Raw genomic sequence first — 17746 nt, forward strand, 5'->3', positions numbered from 1 at the left:
TCTGCCTTGCAAGCGCTAGCCAAGGAAGGACCTCGGTTCGATCCCCCGGTGTCCCATATGGTCCCCCCAAGCCAGGGGCGATTTCTGAGCGCATAGCCAGGAGTAACCCCTGAGCGTCAAACGGGTGTGGCCCAAAAAAAAAAAATAAAGTTACGCATGTAACCATGTATAGGCATCCTGTAAAAATGTTTAAGCCCCCCACCCCACCCCAAAATATTTATAACATAACTCAGTAATGCTGAGGCCTGGATTTGATCCTGGGCACCTCCAGTAGCTGTCCCTGAACAGATAGGAGTAGCTCCCAAGCACCATCAAGTGTTGCCCCTAAATCAAAAAACTATTTATTTATTTATTTATTTATTTATTTAGGGTCATACCCGGCAACACTAAGGGGTTACTCTTGGCTCTGTGCTCAGGAATTGCTCCTGGTAGACTTGGGGGACCATATGGGATGTGTGGATTTGAACCACTGGGTTCTGGGTCCGTCCTGGGTCTGCTGCATGCATGGTAAACACCCTACAGCTAGTAGGGCATTTGCCTTGCTTGCAGTCAACCCAGGTTCCATCACATATGGTTCCCTGAGTACTACCAGGAGTAATCCCTAAGTACAGAGTTAAGAGTAACCCTGGGGGCCGGGCGGTGGCACTGGAGGTAAGGTGCCTGCCTTGCCTGCGCTAGCCTAGGACGGACCGCGGTTCGATCCCCCGGCGTCCCATATGGTCCCCCAAGAAGCCAGGAGCAACTTCTGAGCGCATAACCAGGAGTAACCCCTGAGCGTCACAGGGTGTGGCCCAAAAACCAAAAAAAAAAAAAAAAGAGTAACCCTGAATACCCCAAATGTAGCAATAAACAACAAAAGGAATTAACATAACAGGGCTAGAGTGAGAGCATAATGGTAGGGCGCTTATCTTGTACGCGGCTAACCCTGACAGACCTCAGTTCGATTCCTGGCATCCCATATGTTCCCCTGAGCCTGCCAGGAGTAACCCCTGAGCGCAGCAGGGTGTGACCCAATACACAAAAAAGAATTAACATTGCTAGATCATTTACCCTAAATTAGACATGCTTCTCTCTCCTCTCCTTCCTCTCCCTTTCACTCCCTACTCAATATGTTCAGGCAGAGGTTACTTCTGGCTTGATGCTCAGGGATCACTCCTTAGAATACTCAGTGGGGGGGCCAGAGAGATAGCATGGAGGTAAGGCATTTGCCTTGTGTACAGGTCTGTGGTTCGGGGCCAGAGAGATAGTACAGCGGTGTTTGCCTTGCAAGCAGCCGATCCAGGACCTAAGGTGGTTGGTTCGAATCCCAGCGTCCCATATGGTCCTCTGTGCCAGCCAGGAGCTATTTCTGAGCAGATAGCCAGGAGTAACCCCTGAGCACTGCTGGATGTGACCCAAAAACCAAAAAAAAAAGCTCAGTGGGCCAGACAGTGATGAGGGTTGTACCAAGGTCAGCCATGTGAAGGCAAGTAACCTGACCACTGTACTATTTCTCTGGCTTTATTTTTGCTTTTTGACCTTCAGAATCCCCAGGAGGTACCTAGTTATACACAGGGAAGCCTGGCCTCCCGGTTAAATACCTTTCCAAGCTCACACAGAGCATAGCAGTGACTGGCTGGTCCCAGCTCCACCTCTACTGCCCTGTGCCCCTCTCAGTTGACCTCCTCCTCTCTCCACAGTGCCTGGCTCTTCGGGGTGCAGAGTGGGAGAAGCAGCTTCAGGCTGAGCTGCATCACCAGCGCATCCTGCTGCACCGGACATTCCATGCCTGGAGGGTAGGCACTGCTGGAGGGTGTGAGACAGTGCCGGAGACTTGATTTCCCTTCCTTGTTCTTCCAGCCTATCCCCAGCCCAAAACCCCTCCATTGGGGCAAGTCTCCGGGCCAGTGAATCACAGTACCAAGGGGCTTTGAACCGGCACCTCAAAATGAAAACTAGTGCTGTCTGGGAGCACCAACTCCCTGATCAAAGTGGTTCCTTCCCCATCAGAGGCCTTTGTCTGGCTCACAGAGGACTGTCCTCTCCTTTCAGCCCCTGGCTCTGGCTTTCATCCTTTTCTCACCCTCTGTGTTGGGGTACTGGGCCTCTCAGGCCCTGTTCAGAGCCCATGCATGAGGCCTGCTTGGGGGTAGGACAAAGGGGGTCCTGAGCAGCCTCCAGTCTTTCTCTCTCTGCAGATCTACCAGCAAGGGGTGCAGCACATCCTCCAGGAGGTGGCAGCCAGGGAGCACCAGCACAAGAGGCAGCTACTGCGGTGAGTGACACTGGTTTCTGAGGCCATGTGGGCTGAGGAAGCTTTCCTGCAGCTGCTGAAGCGTAAGGGTTGTGGCTTCTGCAGGGACTTCAGGGGCTTCAGTGGCAGCTGGTTCCATGCAGGTACTTCAGTCCCTGCTGGGTGGTGTGTGCCTTGGAGATCTCTGCTGCTGATCTTGCTTCTGCTCCTCTCTCCTGACTTACCCTACAGAGCCCTGATCTGCTTCCTCTCCAGCTCCAGACCTGTGTTTTGCTTGTTTGTTTATTTTGTTTTTGGGCCACTCTGATTGCTCCTGGCTCTGCACTCAGAAATCTCTTCTGGCTGGCTTAGGGAACTATATGGGATGTCGGGAATCGAACTCAGGTCCATCCCGGGTCGGCAACATGGAAGGCAAACACCCTACCACTGTGCTATCACTCCAGCCCCCGATTTTTTTAGGTTTTTTTGGGGGGTAAGGGGGTCACACCCGGCAGCGCTCAGGGGTTACTCCTGGCTCTACGCTCAGAAATCGCCTCTGGCAGGCTCGGGGGACCATATGGGATGCTGGGATTCAAACCACCGTCCTCCTGCATGCAAGGCAAACATCCTACCACTGTGCTATCTCTCCGGCCCCCAGTTTTTTTAGTTTTGAGGATACACCTGGCTCGTCACTCAGCGATCACTCCAGGCAATGACTTGGTGGTGCCAAGGCTTGAACCCAGGTTGGCTGCATACAATTCAACACCCTACCTACCTTGCTCTACTATCTACTCTGGCCCCCCCAGAAGCAAGATACGCTTTCTCTCTCGGCCTAGTCAGGGGTGCCTCTGCTTGCTCTGCAGGTGCCTTGCCACCCCCAAAGTCATCCTCAGCCTCTAGGGCCATATGCATCTCTCCCACATCGGCAGGTCTCTTATTCTGCTCCCTCCACTCTGATAAGCTCCCACTCCCTCCTGAGCTTGCCATTCAGCCCTTGCCAAGCCAACCTCTGGAGTCATTTCCTCATCCCACTCTTTCTTTTCCTTGCCCTGAACTTAGTTAGCACGCACTGTTCCAAGCTGCCTTTGCCAGTAGGTCTTAAGGACCTGACTCTTTTCTTTCTTCCTTTTCCAGTACATTAAACCCAAGACCTCTTGGTACATTAAATCCAGGACCTCAAACATGCAGTGATGTGCTTAACTGCTGAGACTCCTCTCTGGTTTCCTTGTGAACATTGGATACTTTCAACTCCCTCAGGCTCCTGTGAAATGCTCCTCCAGTAAAGGACATAGCTCCTTTGCCTGAGGCCCGAGTTTGATCCCTGGCACCACAAAAAAAGGCAGGATCTCAAGAGGTGGTACAGCAGGTCAGGTACTTGCTTGTACATAGCTACCTTGGGTTTGATCCTGACTCCTCATATGATTTTTTTTTTTAGCTCCATGCGGAGTAATCCCTGAGTGCAGAGCCAGGAATAAGCCCTCAGCACAACCTAGTATGGTCCAAAAACAAACGGAAATGGGGGCCAGAAATGGGCTCTTTAATAAAGCACTAATCTTGCATGCATGAGACTTGGGTTCAGTCCCCAGCACTACAAATTTAAGTGTGTAAAATAAAGCTGAGTTTGTGACTTAGGTGATGGAGCACTATGCCTTTCTTGTGTAAGGCTCTGAGTTCTATCCCCCAGCACCATGTAGCACCACCAAGCATGACCTTCGTGGCCCCTGAGAACTGTCAAGCATATCCCCATCAGTGTCCCCTTTAAGTACAATAAATAAATCAAGTGATGAAGGATGGAGCTCAGTGGTCAAATATTTGTCTTGCATATTTAGTTTTCTGGGTTTGATCCTTAGCACCACAAAACAAGCAAACAACACAGTGAAGAAATAAACTGATATGGCACCAGAGCAATAGTACAGTGGGCAGGGGACTTGCCCTAGTTTGTTCTCCGGCAACCCCTAGGGTTCCCCCAAACACTGCCAGGAGTCATTTCCAAAATAAAGTATGTTTTTTATAATAGAAATAAACAGGGGGACCAGAGTGATAGTACAGCAGCTCATTTGCCTTGCACACAGCTGACCCAGCTTTGATCTGATTGCTGCATATGGCCCCCAAGTGCTGCCAGGTATGAGCCTCAAGGACCACCTGATGTAGCCTAGAAACTACAAAAATTGTTTTGTTTTTGTTTTGGGGCCACACCTTTGTTTTAGGGGTTACTCCTGACTATGGGCTCAGAAATCGCTCCTGGCTTGGGGAACAATATGGGACGCTGGGGGATTGAACCGCAGTCTGTCCTAGGCTAACAGGGGCAAAGCAGATGCCTTACCCCTTGCGCCACTGCACCAGCCTCTACAAAAATAAAATTTTTTTTTGGGTCACACCCAGCAGCGTTCAGGGGTTACTCCTGACTCTATACTCAGAAATCACTCCTGGCAGGCTCGGGGAACCATATGGGATGCCGGGTTTTGAACCACCGTCCTTCTGCATGCAAGGCAAACACCCTATCTCCATGCTATCTCTCTAGCCCTACAAAAATTTTTTAAGTGAAAAATCAGTAGATGGGGCCCGGAGAGATAGCACAGCGGCATTTGCCTTGCAAGAAGCCGATCCAGGACCAAAGGTGGTTGGTTCGAATCCCGGTGTCCCATATGGTCCCCCGTGCTTGCCAGGAGCTATTTCTGAGCAGACAGCCAGGAAGTAACCCCTGAGCAATGCCGGGTGTGGCCCAAAAACCAAAAAAAAAAAAAAAATCAGTAGATGAAGTGCACATTTAGTTCCCCTGAGCCAAATGAGAAAAAGGAAAGAGGTTCTTCCTGAACTGACACAACCACAAGCACAGTGCAGAATTTCTGGCCACTTCTGTCTCTGTCTCTTACTCTCTCTTATTCTCTTTTCTTTCTCTTTCACTCTCCCTCTCACTCCCTTTCTTTCCCACCCCTCTCCCCCCCCCCCCCCAATCTGTCTGTTTCTCTGTCTCTGTCTCTCTCTCTCCATTCTTTTTTTTTAATTTTTGGTTTTTTGGGCCACACCCATTTGATGCTCAGGGGTTACTCCTGGCTGTTGCAAAACAGCTGATTCTCTACACCTGGCTACCTGGCGCACAGAAATCGCCCCTGGCTTGGGGGGACCATTTGGGACCCCGGAGGATCAAACTGCGATCCCACGGTCCTTCCTTGGCTAGCGCTTGCAAGGCAGACACCTTACCTCTAGCGCCACCTCGCCGGCCCCGTCTCTCTCCATTCTTTATCCAGGTGAGTTCACCTGTATTCCCGCTGCCTGTTGCAGTTCCATCGTCCCTGTCACATGTTGTTGCAGGCATATAGACAGGCCCCAGCAGTGAGTTTCCCATTGCTGAGAGGGTCTACCCTTTGCTGTCTTGTGTCTCATTTTCTCCATCTCCAAAAGGCTCGCTATTTGCATCTCAAGGGGTCTGGCTGCTGGGCACCTTCAAGGCTGGTGACTAGGCAATTTCTTCAGATCATGTCTTGGTTTTATGTTGTAGATTTTGTTTTTGGGAGGTGCATACCTACGAATGCTCAGGAGCTACTCCTGGCTCTGTACTCAGGAATCACTCTGGTGAGGCTTAGGAGATCCTATGGGATGCTGGGGATCAAAACTCAGTCAGCTTCATGCAAGTCAAGAACGCCAGCCCCTGATATTAAAAGAAAACTCATTACTGGGGTCCCCTCTGTTTGCTGGCCTGCAAGCATGTGAACGCTTACGGTTGTGGGGTGTGGTCTTGTTTGTTCCAGCGTCTCTTGTGTCCCACAGCCTCAGCAGTATAAACATAGGTGTCACTGAAACATTCTGGGGGGTCAGAGAGATACTACAGCAGTAGGGCCGACCTAGGACAGACTGGGTTTGATTCCCGGCATCCCATTTGGTCCCCTGAGCCTGTCAGGAGCGATTTCTGAGCGTAGTCAGGAGTAACCCCTGAGCACCACTGGATGTGACCCAAAAACCAAAAATAACAAAAACAAAACACATTTGGGCAGGTGTCCCTGATACTTGCATGTGCTGGAAGTGAAGGTGACTGGGAAACCTCATTTCTCCACACTGGCGTCACCCCTGCTTCATGGCCTATGTGTCCACAGGGCTGTGTTACATCGCTGGAGAGACAATACCCTGGCCCGTATTGGAGCAGTAAGGAGGACCTTTGTGGCCACAGATCACTACGAACGAACCTTGTGTGCCAAGGTGAGGTCTAGGGAAGGTGACCGGTGACTCTCAGGAGGGTTTGAGTGCCAGAGATTTGAATGGAACCAAGAACTGAGACAAGACAATCCCTCTCCTCGAGTACATTGACAGCCTAGAGAGCAGGGTGGATGGGTGGATGGATGGACAGATAGATGGACAAGAACCAATATACTTTGATTTCAGAGCCACTAAAACCTTCAGGAAAGCTGTGAGTTCATTCACTGGTCATTGTGTAAATTGGGACAGGGTCCCAAAGTGGCATGGTTGGTGGGGCCCAGTCCTACATGCTATAGGGAGGGTTCAGATGCAGTTCTGGGAAGAACATGTGTTCCGGGGCCGGAGCAGTGGCTCAAGGGGTAAGGCATCTGCCTTGCCTGCGCTAGTCTAGGACAGACCGTGTTTCTATCCTCTAGCATCCCATATGGTTCCCTGAGCCAGGAGCGATTTCTGAGCACATAGCCAGGAGTAACCCCTGAGCATCACTGGGTGTGGTCCCCAAAACAAAACAAAAGAACATGTGTTCCTAGAAGCAGGGGATCGAACAAATGACAGAGTGGGTGTGTGACTCGGTGGCAGAACACACACCTCCCACATGCAAGGCCCTGGGTTTACTCCTAGCCCTGCAAACAACACATGGAATTACATGGAGCCTGTGAGCTCAGGGATGTTCCAAGAGGAGTTTTCTGGGTGCCAGAGCAATTGTACAGCAGGAAACGTACTTGCTTTACACATGGCCAATCCAAGTTTGATACCTGGCATCCTCTATGATCCCCTGAGCTCTTCCAGGAGTGATTCCTATGTGCAGAGCCAGAAGTAACCTTTGAGCATTTGCCAGGTGTAACTCAAAAAACAACAAAAAAAGTGTGCTGGGAGTTCTGAGAAGCAAGCAAGGTTCCCTAGTTGGAAGGCATTGTTGAGGGTAGCTGAGGGCAATGGTAACTTTGGGCTGTTGTTTTGGATTTGTTTGTTTGTTTTTGGCTACATCTGGGATGCTAAGGGGTGACTCCTGGCAGGTTCAGGGGACCATATGGGATGCCAGAGAATCAAACCCGGCTTGAACACGATGGTTAGGATTCTGCTAAGAAGTAGGAGACCTTTGGGTAGGAACTTGGGGTTGAGGATTATGTCTTGTGGGGAGCAGACCCAGGGTTCTGGCTGGTTAGCCTCTCTGTGAAGTGTCCTGCTCCTGTAACTACATCTCACTCATGAAGGGGTGTTGTGGCATTTAAAAGCAGTAACAGGTTGGAGCGATCATACAGGGACTTGCCTTGCAGTTGCTCAAGCCAGATTTGATCCCTGGCACCCCTTAGGCCTGTCAGAAGTGATCCCTGAGCACTGCTGGGTATGGCCAAAAAAAGGAATAAGTACCGAGATGCTGGGCTTCCTGTAGGTGCACTGTGGGCTCTGGCCACTTGCCTGTGGTTTGTGTGAACAATGCGTTTCCTGGAACATGAGTCTGCCATGGGGCCTCATTTCTCAGTATCAGTCCATGGAACTGGGGTGTCCCCAGGAAGACATGGTGTGCCAGGACCACCTCTCTGTTGTTTGACCTTAGGTCCTGCTCCGTTGGCGGGAGGTGGCATCCATGCAGATATACAACCGACAACAGGAGGACTGTGCTGTCAGGAAGGCCCAGAAGGTTCTGGAGAAGCGTAAGCTGGGTCCCTTGATGCAAGGACCATTGAAAGGAGGGTTATGAAGGCCATAGCCCCATGGGGAGGGTGGCTTCAGTGCGGGGTGCTTGTCCAGGGGCTGCCATGTGTCCTTCCTCACTGTGCCCTGGTGTGCTCAGGGCTACAGTCCAGACAGGATCTCCTGTACGGAAATGCACGGGGCCAATCCAGCACTCATCACAAAAAATGACAATACAAATGAAGAGATAAAGACAGATGGTCAGGCCTTCTCTGGCTCTCCCTCATTCCCCCCAGGCAGAGGTGGGAGTTTGAGGTAACAGGAACCAGCTGGGACTTGAAGCAGCCTCCCTCAGATGGGGTGGCTGGCCTGTGGCTGAGGGGAGGCCCTGGATCGCTCTGCGTTGTGGGTAGTCCAGAGGATTTGGAGACCTTGTGACATGACCCTGTTCTCTGTGCTGGGCAGTAAATACTGATGCCGCTTTATTAAGACTTTCAGGACTCAGGTATACTTTGGCAATCAAGAAGTTGGACTGTCATGGGGGGTTGGGAGAAGGAATCCAGGGCCAGGAATCACCTTTATGGAGTGTTTAGATACAGGCTGGACACTCACAGCTTTTTCCTCTGGAAAAGTTAGTCCTTGGGGATAGAGAGAGAGTGCAGGGGATAAGCCATTTGCTTTACTGCTGACCTGGTTTCATTCCTGGCACTGTACGGACCCCTAACACCACCAGGAGTGACCCCTTAAAAGCAGTAGTAGTAGGGCACAAAATCAAACGAGGGGGAGAAGAGACTCATTCCTGATTATAGAGCACCCCCTGAGACAGTCTCCACACGCTCAAAGCTACCAGAGCAGCAACACTTCAGGCTGAGCTACCTCCATGCTGGGGTAGCATCCCAGCCCTCTTGCAGGGGACCTGTGCCCTGAGGCCTCGCGTCAACCTCCAGTCAACCCTTTTCTGATGGCTGTGAAAGAAGCTTCTCTCCTGCCTAAAGAGAAAAATCAAAGGTCTGGAGATAGTGCAGCAGGCAATGTGCTTGCCTTGTTCACAGCCCACCTGAGTTTGAGTCCCAGAACCATAGCTGATCCCTCAGGCTGTCAGGACTGATTGCCGAGTGCAGAGCCAGATGTAAGACCTGAACAAGATCTTACAAGACGTAGTAAGGTGGGTGCTGCTGGCTGTGGTGCAAAAAAAGAAAAAGAAAAAAAAGGTCAAACAGAAGTGACTCAGCGGAAGTGCTTCTCCCTCCAGAGAATGTGGTGGCAAAGAAACAAAATGTAGGGGTGTGAGAGATGCTACAAGGACTGTAGAGTGCTTGCCCACCCCGGTTCCATCTCTGACATTTCCTGTGGTGTCCTCAGCATCTGCAGGAGTAAAGCTCTGAGCTCAAGACTAGGAGTTGCATCTTAGCATCCCCCCAAAAACCAGCAAGGCCTGTGGCCCACAGAGATTCTGTGCCCCACCCAGGCCTGGCACCTGTAAAACAACTGGTTACCTTAACTCTCTGGCCCTAGGGCTTCTTGTCCCTGTGCCAGGCACCGTCTGGTGGTGGCTTTTGGGGGTCATTCACCCCCTGTGCCAGCTTTTGGAAGGTCCCTCAGAAATGTCTTCATCCAGCTTCTCAAGTGTGGGCTGACACCCAGCACTTGTCTCCCTCTGCATGGTTCTGATCCATCTTGCAACCCTGCAGGCTGCCTCCAGAGCTGGCTGAGGTGCTGGCGGGCCCGGGCCCAGGTGGCAGCACAGCAGCGACTGCAGTTGGAGCGCGCAGAGCTGCATCACCGGTGGCGGGCACTGTGGCGGGCCCTGGCCGCGTGGAAAATCCACCACCGTGGCTGTGCCAGGAAGAAGGTGAGGCTTCTGGAGGGCACTGAGCCTTCTCTCAGAACTCAGCAGCTGGTGCTTCAGAGTTGCAAGGGCCCTTGGGATGAGGGGGACTTCTCTCTGCTCTCTACCCCCGTGGAAGATGGCTCAGAAGCCTGGTCTCCAGACCCTGCCTTGGCAGAGCTGGAGGGTCCATAGTTCCCTCCTGTCTGGGGAGGCGGTGTCCCAGGAGGGCAGGTGTGGGGATCCTGGGTGCCTTTAGCAGCTTCTTCCTGGGTGGTTTGTCTCCCCAGCACCTACAGCGCCTGGGAGCCCAGTTGCTGGCCCAGAGTCTCAGCCGCTCCTGTTTCCACCAGTGGAGACAACAGGTAGGAGCCCCAATACTCCTTCCTTCCTGCTGCTCCCCTGCCTCCTGCACCCACAGGATCCATCCAGTGTTTCCACCCTCATCCTGGGCTTCCATACCCCCACCCCCATTATTTCCCACTCCACCAATCTCATCCCATATATTCTTTGGTTTTGATTTGGGGCCACATCCAGGTCCGAGCTGGGGGCTATGCAGTTCCAGGAATTGAACCTGGGCCTCCTGCCTGCAAATCATGAGTTCTTTGCTCTCAGGCCAAGCCTTTCTTTTTTATTTATTTATTTATTTATTTATTTATTTATTTATTTATTTATTTATTTATTTATTTATTTATTGTTTTGTTTTTGGGCCACACCCAACGGTGCTCAGGGGTTACTCCTGGCTGTCTGCTCAGAAATAGCTCCTGGCAGGCACAGGGGACCATATGGGACACTGGGATTCGAACCAACCACCTTTGGACCTGGATCGGCTGCTTGCAAGGCAAACGCCGCTGTGCTATCTCTCCGGGCCCCCAAGCCTGTTTCTTAAGCGTCACTTGAGCACATCAGGATCATGATCAGATTGAATGTGCTGTGCACTGAGGTCTCTGTGAGGCAGCTTGTTACAACTTGAGGCCTGTGTCCCTTTTGCTCTCAAGGTGTGATGACAGGGAACTGCTACTACTCTCCCCCAGACCTCAGCCTGGCTGCAGATCATTCCTTGATCCTTTAGGGTGGGGTCAGGCAGCGTTGGGCTTTCTACCTGGAGAGTGCCTGAGTATGACCCAAATTGAGAGCTGGAGGTGGCTATTAGGTCATCACCTCTTTCTGGTCCACAGTTGGCAACCAGGAGGCGGGAGCAGCAGGGCACAACACGGGCACTGTGGTTTTGGGCCTTCTCGCTGCAGGCGAAGGTAAGGGTGGGTGGGACTTTGCTAGAAGTTTCCCTGGTCAAGCCCTTTGGAGGGTCGAGTAGGTGGGTGGTGGCACTACCACAAGGGCCTGGACCTCACCTCTTCCTCCTCCTGGAGGTGTGGGCCGCATGGCTGGACTTCGTGGTGGAGAGGAGGAGAAAGAAGGCAAGGCTGGAGCAGGCGGTACAGGCCTACCACCAGCAGCTGCTCCAGGAGGGCGTTCCACGCCTCCTGCACTTCACTGCTGAGATGAAGGCCCTTCGGCAGCAGCTGCATGCCCAGCAGCAGGCCCAAGTAGGTCAGGAGCATCCCCTCCCCACTCTGGGACTCAGGTAGTATTCCAGTCCCTGATGAAGTCCGTTGCAGGCTGCACACAGCCTGCACCAGGCAGTCCAGCGCTGTGCAAGGCTCTGGAAACAGAAGGTGCTGGGTCAGCGCTTGAAGCCTCAGGCTCCCACATCCACCCTGCCCCGGAGAGTGACTTTTGAAGCACCCCCTCTCCACCTGCTGTCTGCTGGGGATTCAGCTGCCAGGGAGTCTAAGACAGAGCCCAAGAAGCCACAAGCTTCCCCAGTGCCTTGGGGGGCACTGTGCAGTCTAAGCCTACCTGTCAGGGACTCTCCACATCTGGATCTGTGAGTTACTGTCCCTGGCCTCTTCCTGCTCTTCCCACACCGACCTGTTCAGGAGGGTGGTTGCTTGGCCCTTGGCATCCCCAGAAGGACTCTGGGCAAAAGTGCCTCGTTCCCTCCCAAGTATGGAGAAGGACCCTTACCTACTCCCTGGATGGTCTCCTCAGAGTCTGTCCCTCACCACCATCCCTCCCTCTGCAGGCACCACTCTGAGCTCCCAGAACCAGCCCCGAGACTGGGGGGAGATGGTGGGCAGGGAGGCTGCGGCCCAGGGGGCCTTCATTTCCCTATAAGATAATAAAGGTAGGGGACCCTCCTACCTGCTGAATGCTCCAACTCCCAGCCAGTCTGAGTCACAGGCAGGTCTTCCCGGCAGTGTTGCACGGTCTTCCAGGAAGCAGCCGCGACGCCCTCACTTCCTGCTGGAGCCCAGCCAGAGCCAGAAGCGTCTGGGAAGCAGCATCCTCAGGGAACAGAGGTAGGTGGGCCCATTCCCTTTTCACTTTTCCAATGAAGGCACCAAGGTCTGATCAGCTCCTCCTTCCTCTGCTCAGGCCTGAGGAGCTGCAGGAGTATGTCCTTGGTCTGGTCAGGCCCTTCCCGGAAAAGGCTCTGAAGGCTCAGATAGCATCGGTCCCAAGCGCTCCACAGTCTGAGGCCCAACCAAATCTCCCTGAACCAAAGCACTTTCCCCTGGCTGGTGGCAGCCTGGAGCTGTCACCCCGTACCTCGGTCAGGCCATGTGTGGAAGAAGCACCTACCAGGGTAGGTCGTCTCTGGTGTCTTGGGGCCCATGCACTTGTCTTCCCTGTACTCAACACAGCAACCACAGCTGTGCCACACCTGTGAACACTCCTGGGAGGGAGAGCCAAGGAGGTTGCTTGTTCATCCAGCACGTGTAGGAGCTGTGGCCCTGGTGGCTGCTGGGCACACGAGCAGGAGGTGGCACATGAATCCATCCAGTGGGCAGGAAATATCATGGGAAATGACTGGGCAGGACTTGGCCTGATGGGCAGTGTGAGAAAGGGAAGGTTTTTAAGCTTCTGGTGAGAGGAACTTGGAATAATGAGTTTATTCATGAAAGGAGGGAAGGTGGGGGAGAGGAGCATGTTGGAGTATAGAATTGGTCACCAAATGTGTCAGCTCTGAGATAAAGCAACAGGACAAGATCTGCCTGCAGGAAGAGGTGAGAGGTAGAGGCCAAGGGTGGAGGCGGTACAGCTGAAGTGAATGGGAACCTGGGTGGGCTGAGCCAAGTGCAGGCCACTCTAAGAGCTGAAGGATGGAAAGGTGCTAACTCACTTCCTGCTAACTCACTTCCTGAGAACTTGGCTACTGGGCTGCAGTCACCATTGAGGACCGAGATCGGGTCAGGGGCTCAAGCTCAGTGTGAGACGCGGGGGTTGAGGGGTGTTCAGAAGAGGGGTAGAGAGAAAAGTTGATAATACTTTTTGGTTGGTTTTGGGTCACACCTAGTGGTGTGCGGGGCTTACTCCTGGCTCTGCACTCAGGGATCACTTCTGTTTTGTTGTTTTTGTTTTTGGGCCACACCTGGTGGCACTCAGGGATTACTCCTGGCTCTGCCCAGAAATTGATCCTAGTAGGCTCAGGACCATATGGGATGCCTGGGATTGAATCCAGGTCTGTCCTGGGTTAGCAGCGTGCAAGGCAAACACCTGACTGTTATGCTATGGCTCTGGACCCAGGGATCTTCTGGTGGTGCTCAGGGTATCATGGGATGCTGGGGATTGAACCCAGTTGGCTCTGTGCAAGGCAGGCATCCTACCCCATCTCTCTCCACTCTGGCTCCAAGGTCAATAAATAGCACTTTTCATAACTGTTCAGGGATGTGCTGATCCAGGCCCTGGGTTAGGGAAGCACTTAGAGAGTGCTCTTTGGGTTGTTCATGGGATTTACTCCATCTATGTTAGTTTCTGGAGGCAGGTGTGAGGAACCCCAGCCCTGGGACCTGTCACCACTGTTTCCTCCTGGCTGCTCTGTTCAGTGTTCCCCAATTCCATTACAGGATCCAGCATGGTCCATCACCCCAGGGCTTACACTCCAGCCCTCCCAATCTTTGGTGAATGTACCTGAGCCCCCCCTACTCCTCCCTGGCAACTCTACAAGCACAAGGTCTGGGCCTGGCTCAGAAACTGTGGGTACATGTCTGAGAGCCGTGAGCACCAGGGATGGGGCTGTTCCCCCAGAGCTCAACTGGGAAGGTCAAGATCAAACTCACTGTGTTGCCCTCAGCCACCCTGCCCTGGAAGCTGAGCTGGAGGGGATCCAGCAGCAGCTGCGGCACTGCCAGATCATGAAGCAGAACCTCTGGTAAGTTCCACAAGTCTCTGCCACAGTGCAGTCCCTGAAGCTGCTGCTAATGTTTGGCAGGACTGGGGGTCTCTCACTCACAGTTAGCTAGAGGCTTGCTCAGAAAGCCCGAGTCATCCTTATGGACAGCCACAGTGGAGAATGATCCAAGCTTAAGTGGCCTGACTTGCTCACATGAAGTCAAGCTGGGGTTGGAAAACATAAGTCAGTCCTGGGTTCTATCTCTCACACTGCCAGGAGTGCCCCTTACCCCAAAGGCCAGGTGAGCATTCTACTAGCTTTAATAGATATAGGATATGGAAAGCGTAGAGGGGACAGGACTGGCCTCAGGACACATCAGCCAGTGTTCTCCAGAGGTCTAGACCCAGAACCCCGTTCCCTATGCTCAGGAACCATGCACACAAGCATCAGGGGAAGCACTTCAGGTGTTTCTTCTGGCCTGCTCCCAGCCAGGCTGACAGGGCCCTTCTCCCTCTACCCGAGGTACTGCTGTGGGCCAACCAGGCAGCTGTTGTCTTCCCTCCTCAGGTCTTACCAGCGCCAAGCTCAGAGCCTGCGCAAGTGGCTGGAGCTGAGCCAGGAGGAGCCAAGATCTGAGGACCAGGAAGCAGAGCAGCTGGTACAGAAAGAGCTACAGGAGGTGAGTGTTCCTTACTCCCATCCCTTGCCAGTGGGCCAGGGCTCTATTCCCTCAGCTCACCTGCCCCTCCTGCCCGAAGGTGGAGCTGCAGATCAAGCAACTAGTTGATGAGCTGCGAGCCCATCACCAGCCCATCCGTGCCTGCATCGCTCGGGTGCAGGCCCTGTGGCAGGAGCTGTGCTAGTCTTCACCCCCAGGGAGACCCCACCACCTCCAAGAACAGAACACACATCGGCTGTAATGAGTTTTTTTTTTTTTATTTCAAAATGTTGCAATTAAAGGAATCACTGTTCAGAAGTCTCCCACTTTTCATACAAAAATACTGTGCTACTGATACAGTTGAAAAAGTTCAAATAGCTTCTCCTGCAGGAGAAATTCACAGCGTCCCCAGGAAATGTGAACCTGGCCCTGTCCCCACAATCATGGCCCCCAGGACTACATGCCTGTTTGCTGGGAACAGATATTCTAGGCACTGGCCTCCTGTCGCCTGTCTGATCCCCCAAATCAATAGCAGCATTTTCTACATTCCACGTCCTTCTCCCTTCTCCCATCCTCAGCCAGGCCACCATTTCCTGCCTACCCCTTTCCTTCTGGAGGGCCTCAAGGGGGCCTCAGTTCCTGGTCAGATGTACCAGTCCAGAAAATCATGCACTGGGGCCTGCCCAGGTCCACAAGTTACTGTCACCCCAGAGGGGAGGAGACAGGCAGTCACAAGGACAATAAGATGGGGCACCCGGGAACAGAGCAGTTGTAGTAAAGGCTGTGGCCCAGCTGTGGGGCAGTGGGTTCAGTCAGCGCTGGAAGGCACCTCACCCCATGCAGAGGCAGCAGAGGCAAGGCCAGAAGCAGTGATGGGAGGAGCAGCGAGAAGGCAAACCACCACTTCTCACCTGCAAACAGAGATCAAGACCCGCTGGCACTCAGCCATGAGATGCACTTTTATACAACAGGTTAAAAATAGGTCCAAAAGGGAATTCTCAAATCATCCCGGCCTGGGGGCAGGAAGGGACACTGATCTGCCAAGAGGGGTCAAGACCCCCTTGTCTGTCCCCCCAGGGCAGCAGGACAAAGTGACTCAGGTCCTGCCTGGTAAGACCTGAAGACCCCAGACAGCCACTAGGGTCCCCCCCAGAAGCCCTTTCCTGTTTCTTTGGGAAAGCCCCATGTGCTGCAAACAGGAAAGAAGCTCTAGAGGGAGCCCAGTGCCTCCCCAAACCGGATTTTCTGTCCCGCCTGCAGCTTGAAGTCGAAGTCCTTGGGGGCCTCAAAGATGAGCACGATGGTGGAGCCCAGGTTGAACTCTCCCAGGTGCTCGCCCTTGCGCATGGGGATGCCCGTCTTGTTGGCACGGTTCACGAAACTGAAGTCATTGTAGGATCCCTTGCTGTACCGTGGGCTGTTCGTGTGTAAGTCCTGGGGGGCCATAAAAGAGATGTTTCTTCCCTGTTCCCTGAACATGCTTCTGCTGCTCGGCTTTCAGCCTCCCGGGGGCTGCTGAGCGAGCATTCCTAAGGCTCCGAGGGGTGGGAGGAGCACAAAGGCCCACCCTCAGGCATACCTGGTCAAAGTAGATGCGGATAGAACCCACGTTGGTGGCCCCCACGGCTGTGAGCGAGAAGAAGCCGTGCTTCCAGTCCCCTGTCAGCACCACCCGCTCATTGTGACAGAAGAGCTCCTTGATCCAACGGGCCATGCCGGGGTTCACGGACATCAGGGAGCCTGTGGGTCAGAGACGCTGCCACACTCAGCCCCACTGACAGACCAGCTTCATTAAAGCCCCCAGCTCCGGTCTCAGAATCCCGAGAAGTAGCCCCAGCCTACCTGGGAAGTGGCGACGGTGGGACACAGTCCAGTCGGTGGGGGAATGGAAGCAGTGGTAGTCCCCAGGGGCCAGGTAGATGACACAGTGGTACAGCTCGTTCCCTTCACGGGTGACCAGCTGGTTCCTGAAGGAGTCGCAGGAGGCAGCTGTGGGGGGGCAGGCACAGAGGCTGCAGGGGGTCCACACATGGGCTCCGGGGTCAGCCCTCACTCTCTGCACCCTTCCCAGGCCCAGCTTCGGGGCAGCAAACACACCTGGTGGAAAGGGCAGGTCCTCGGCCGGGGTGCGCGGGCCCAGGAATGACTCCAGGGAGTAGGTGACCCCCTTCACCTGCTCCACTTCACTGTTTTTCACTTGCCCAAAGTTGAGGATCTTGCCATCCGAAGGGCTGATCTAGAGGAGCAGGAGATTCCAGGTGCTGGGGAGGCCCCACCCCACCCCACCCCTAGGGCTGCTACTTCCTGGGAGGGGGAACCCTTGGGGTGGTGCTGGGGGGGCCTCACCACGCTGTGCAGCCCACACACAGGCCGGGCTTGTGGCTTCAGCTTGCGCCGGAAGAACTCGCTGAGGTTGCGGTAGTGGTGCAGGTCCTCCACGGCCGCCTCCTTCATGTTCACCCCGAAGGTCCAGATGTACAGGCTATAGACAGGCCGGCGCAACCAGTACGGCAGTTCCACCTGGTTGAGGCGACCCCAGGCTCGTGACAGCAAGCGGGTTGGCACGGACTTGTACAGGGCCACCTGCAGGACATGAGTCAGTCACTTGCCTGCCAGCCCCCTCGGGCAGCAGAACCTGACGGGGTGGGGGAGATGATGCCGTGCCCCTCAGTGGCCTTGTGATGTGGCTGCTTCTCACTAGAAACCAGACTGAGGGGGCTGGAGCGATAGCACAGCGGTAGGGCATTTGTGTTCCATGCGGCCAACACAGGACGGATCCCGGTTCAAATCCCTGCATCCCATAAGGTCCCCCAAGCCTGCCAGGAGCGACTTCTGAGCGCAGAGCCAGTAGTAACCCTTGAAGGCTGCCAGATGTGACCCACCACACCCCTTCCCCCCCCCCCCCCAAAAAAAAAGAAACCAGACTGAGCAGGCCAGGAGTCTTCACACAAGCACTGGCCAAGACAAGGATGGACCGGGGAATGTGGGTGACTCGATCATCACCAGGGGTGGGGGTGGAGACAGATGGACGCAGGGCTGTGTCCC

At 53.8% G+C, this 17746-nt stretch overlaps 2 protein-coding genes across 5 annotated transcripts in view; one reads left to right on the forward strand and one right to left on the reverse strand.

Annotated features, from left to right (window-relative positions):
• SFI1 (SFI1 centrin binding protein) overlaps positions 1 to 15019 on the forward strand; it is a gene marked incomplete at its 5' end in the record, with an annotated part of 71863 nt that extends 56844 nt beyond the window's left edge. The window contains 14 exons of the mRNA XM_049789039.1: positions 1680 to 1775; positions 2178 to 2254; positions 6304 to 6406; positions 7962 to 8058; positions 9730 to 9890; positions 10157 to 10231; positions 11045 to 11119; positions 11237 to 11413; positions 11486 to 11754; positions 12128 to 12229; positions 12306 to 12516; positions 13778 to 14082; positions 14611 to 14722; positions 14802 to 15019. Of these exons, the coding sequence (XP_049644996.1) occupies positions 1680 to 1775; positions 2178 to 2254; positions 6304 to 6406; positions 7962 to 8058; positions 9730 to 9890; positions 10157 to 10231; positions 11045 to 11119; positions 11237 to 11413; positions 11486 to 11754; positions 12128 to 12229; positions 12306 to 12516; positions 13778 to 14082; positions 14611 to 14722; positions 14802 to 14906 (1965 nt within the window). The remainder of the gene's footprint in view (positions 1 to 1679; positions 1776 to 2177; positions 2255 to 6303; positions 6407 to 7961; positions 8059 to 9729; positions 9891 to 10156; positions 10232 to 11044; positions 11120 to 11236; positions 11414 to 11485; positions 11755 to 12127; positions 12230 to 12305; positions 12517 to 13777; positions 14083 to 14610; positions 14723 to 14801) is intronic.
• Positions 1 to 17746, reverse strand: part of PISD (phosphatidylserine decarboxylase) — a 356590-nt gene that overhangs the window by 323869 nt on the left and 14975 nt on the right. For 3 of the 4 annotated variants that reach the window (XM_049789000.1, XM_049788998.1, XM_049788999.1), the window contains exons 3-7: positions 17048 to 17284; positions 16799 to 16937; positions 16544 to 16690; positions 16281 to 16441; positions 15717 to 16135 (exon numbers count right to left, since the gene is read on the reverse strand). In XM_049789000.1, coding sequence (XP_049644957.1) covers positions 15911 to 16135; positions 16281 to 16441; positions 16544 to 16690; positions 16799 to 16937; positions 17048 to 17284 — 909 coding nt within the window. In that variant the 3' untranslated portion in view covers positions 15717 to 15910. Of the gene's footprint in view, positions 1 to 15716; positions 16136 to 16280; positions 16442 to 16543; positions 16691 to 16798; positions 16938 to 17047; positions 17285 to 17746 lie in introns of those variants that run through there. The other variant, XR_007503177.1, reaches the window with a different exon arrangement.

The sequence above is a fragment of the Suncus etruscus genome, chromosome 15 (assembly GCF_024139225.1).
Source record: "Suncus etruscus isolate mSunEtr1 chromosome 15, mSunEtr1.pri.cur, whole genome shotgun sequence".
Lineage (NCBI taxonomy): Eukaryota > Metazoa > Chordata > Mammalia > Eulipotyphla > Soricidae > Suncus > Suncus etruscus.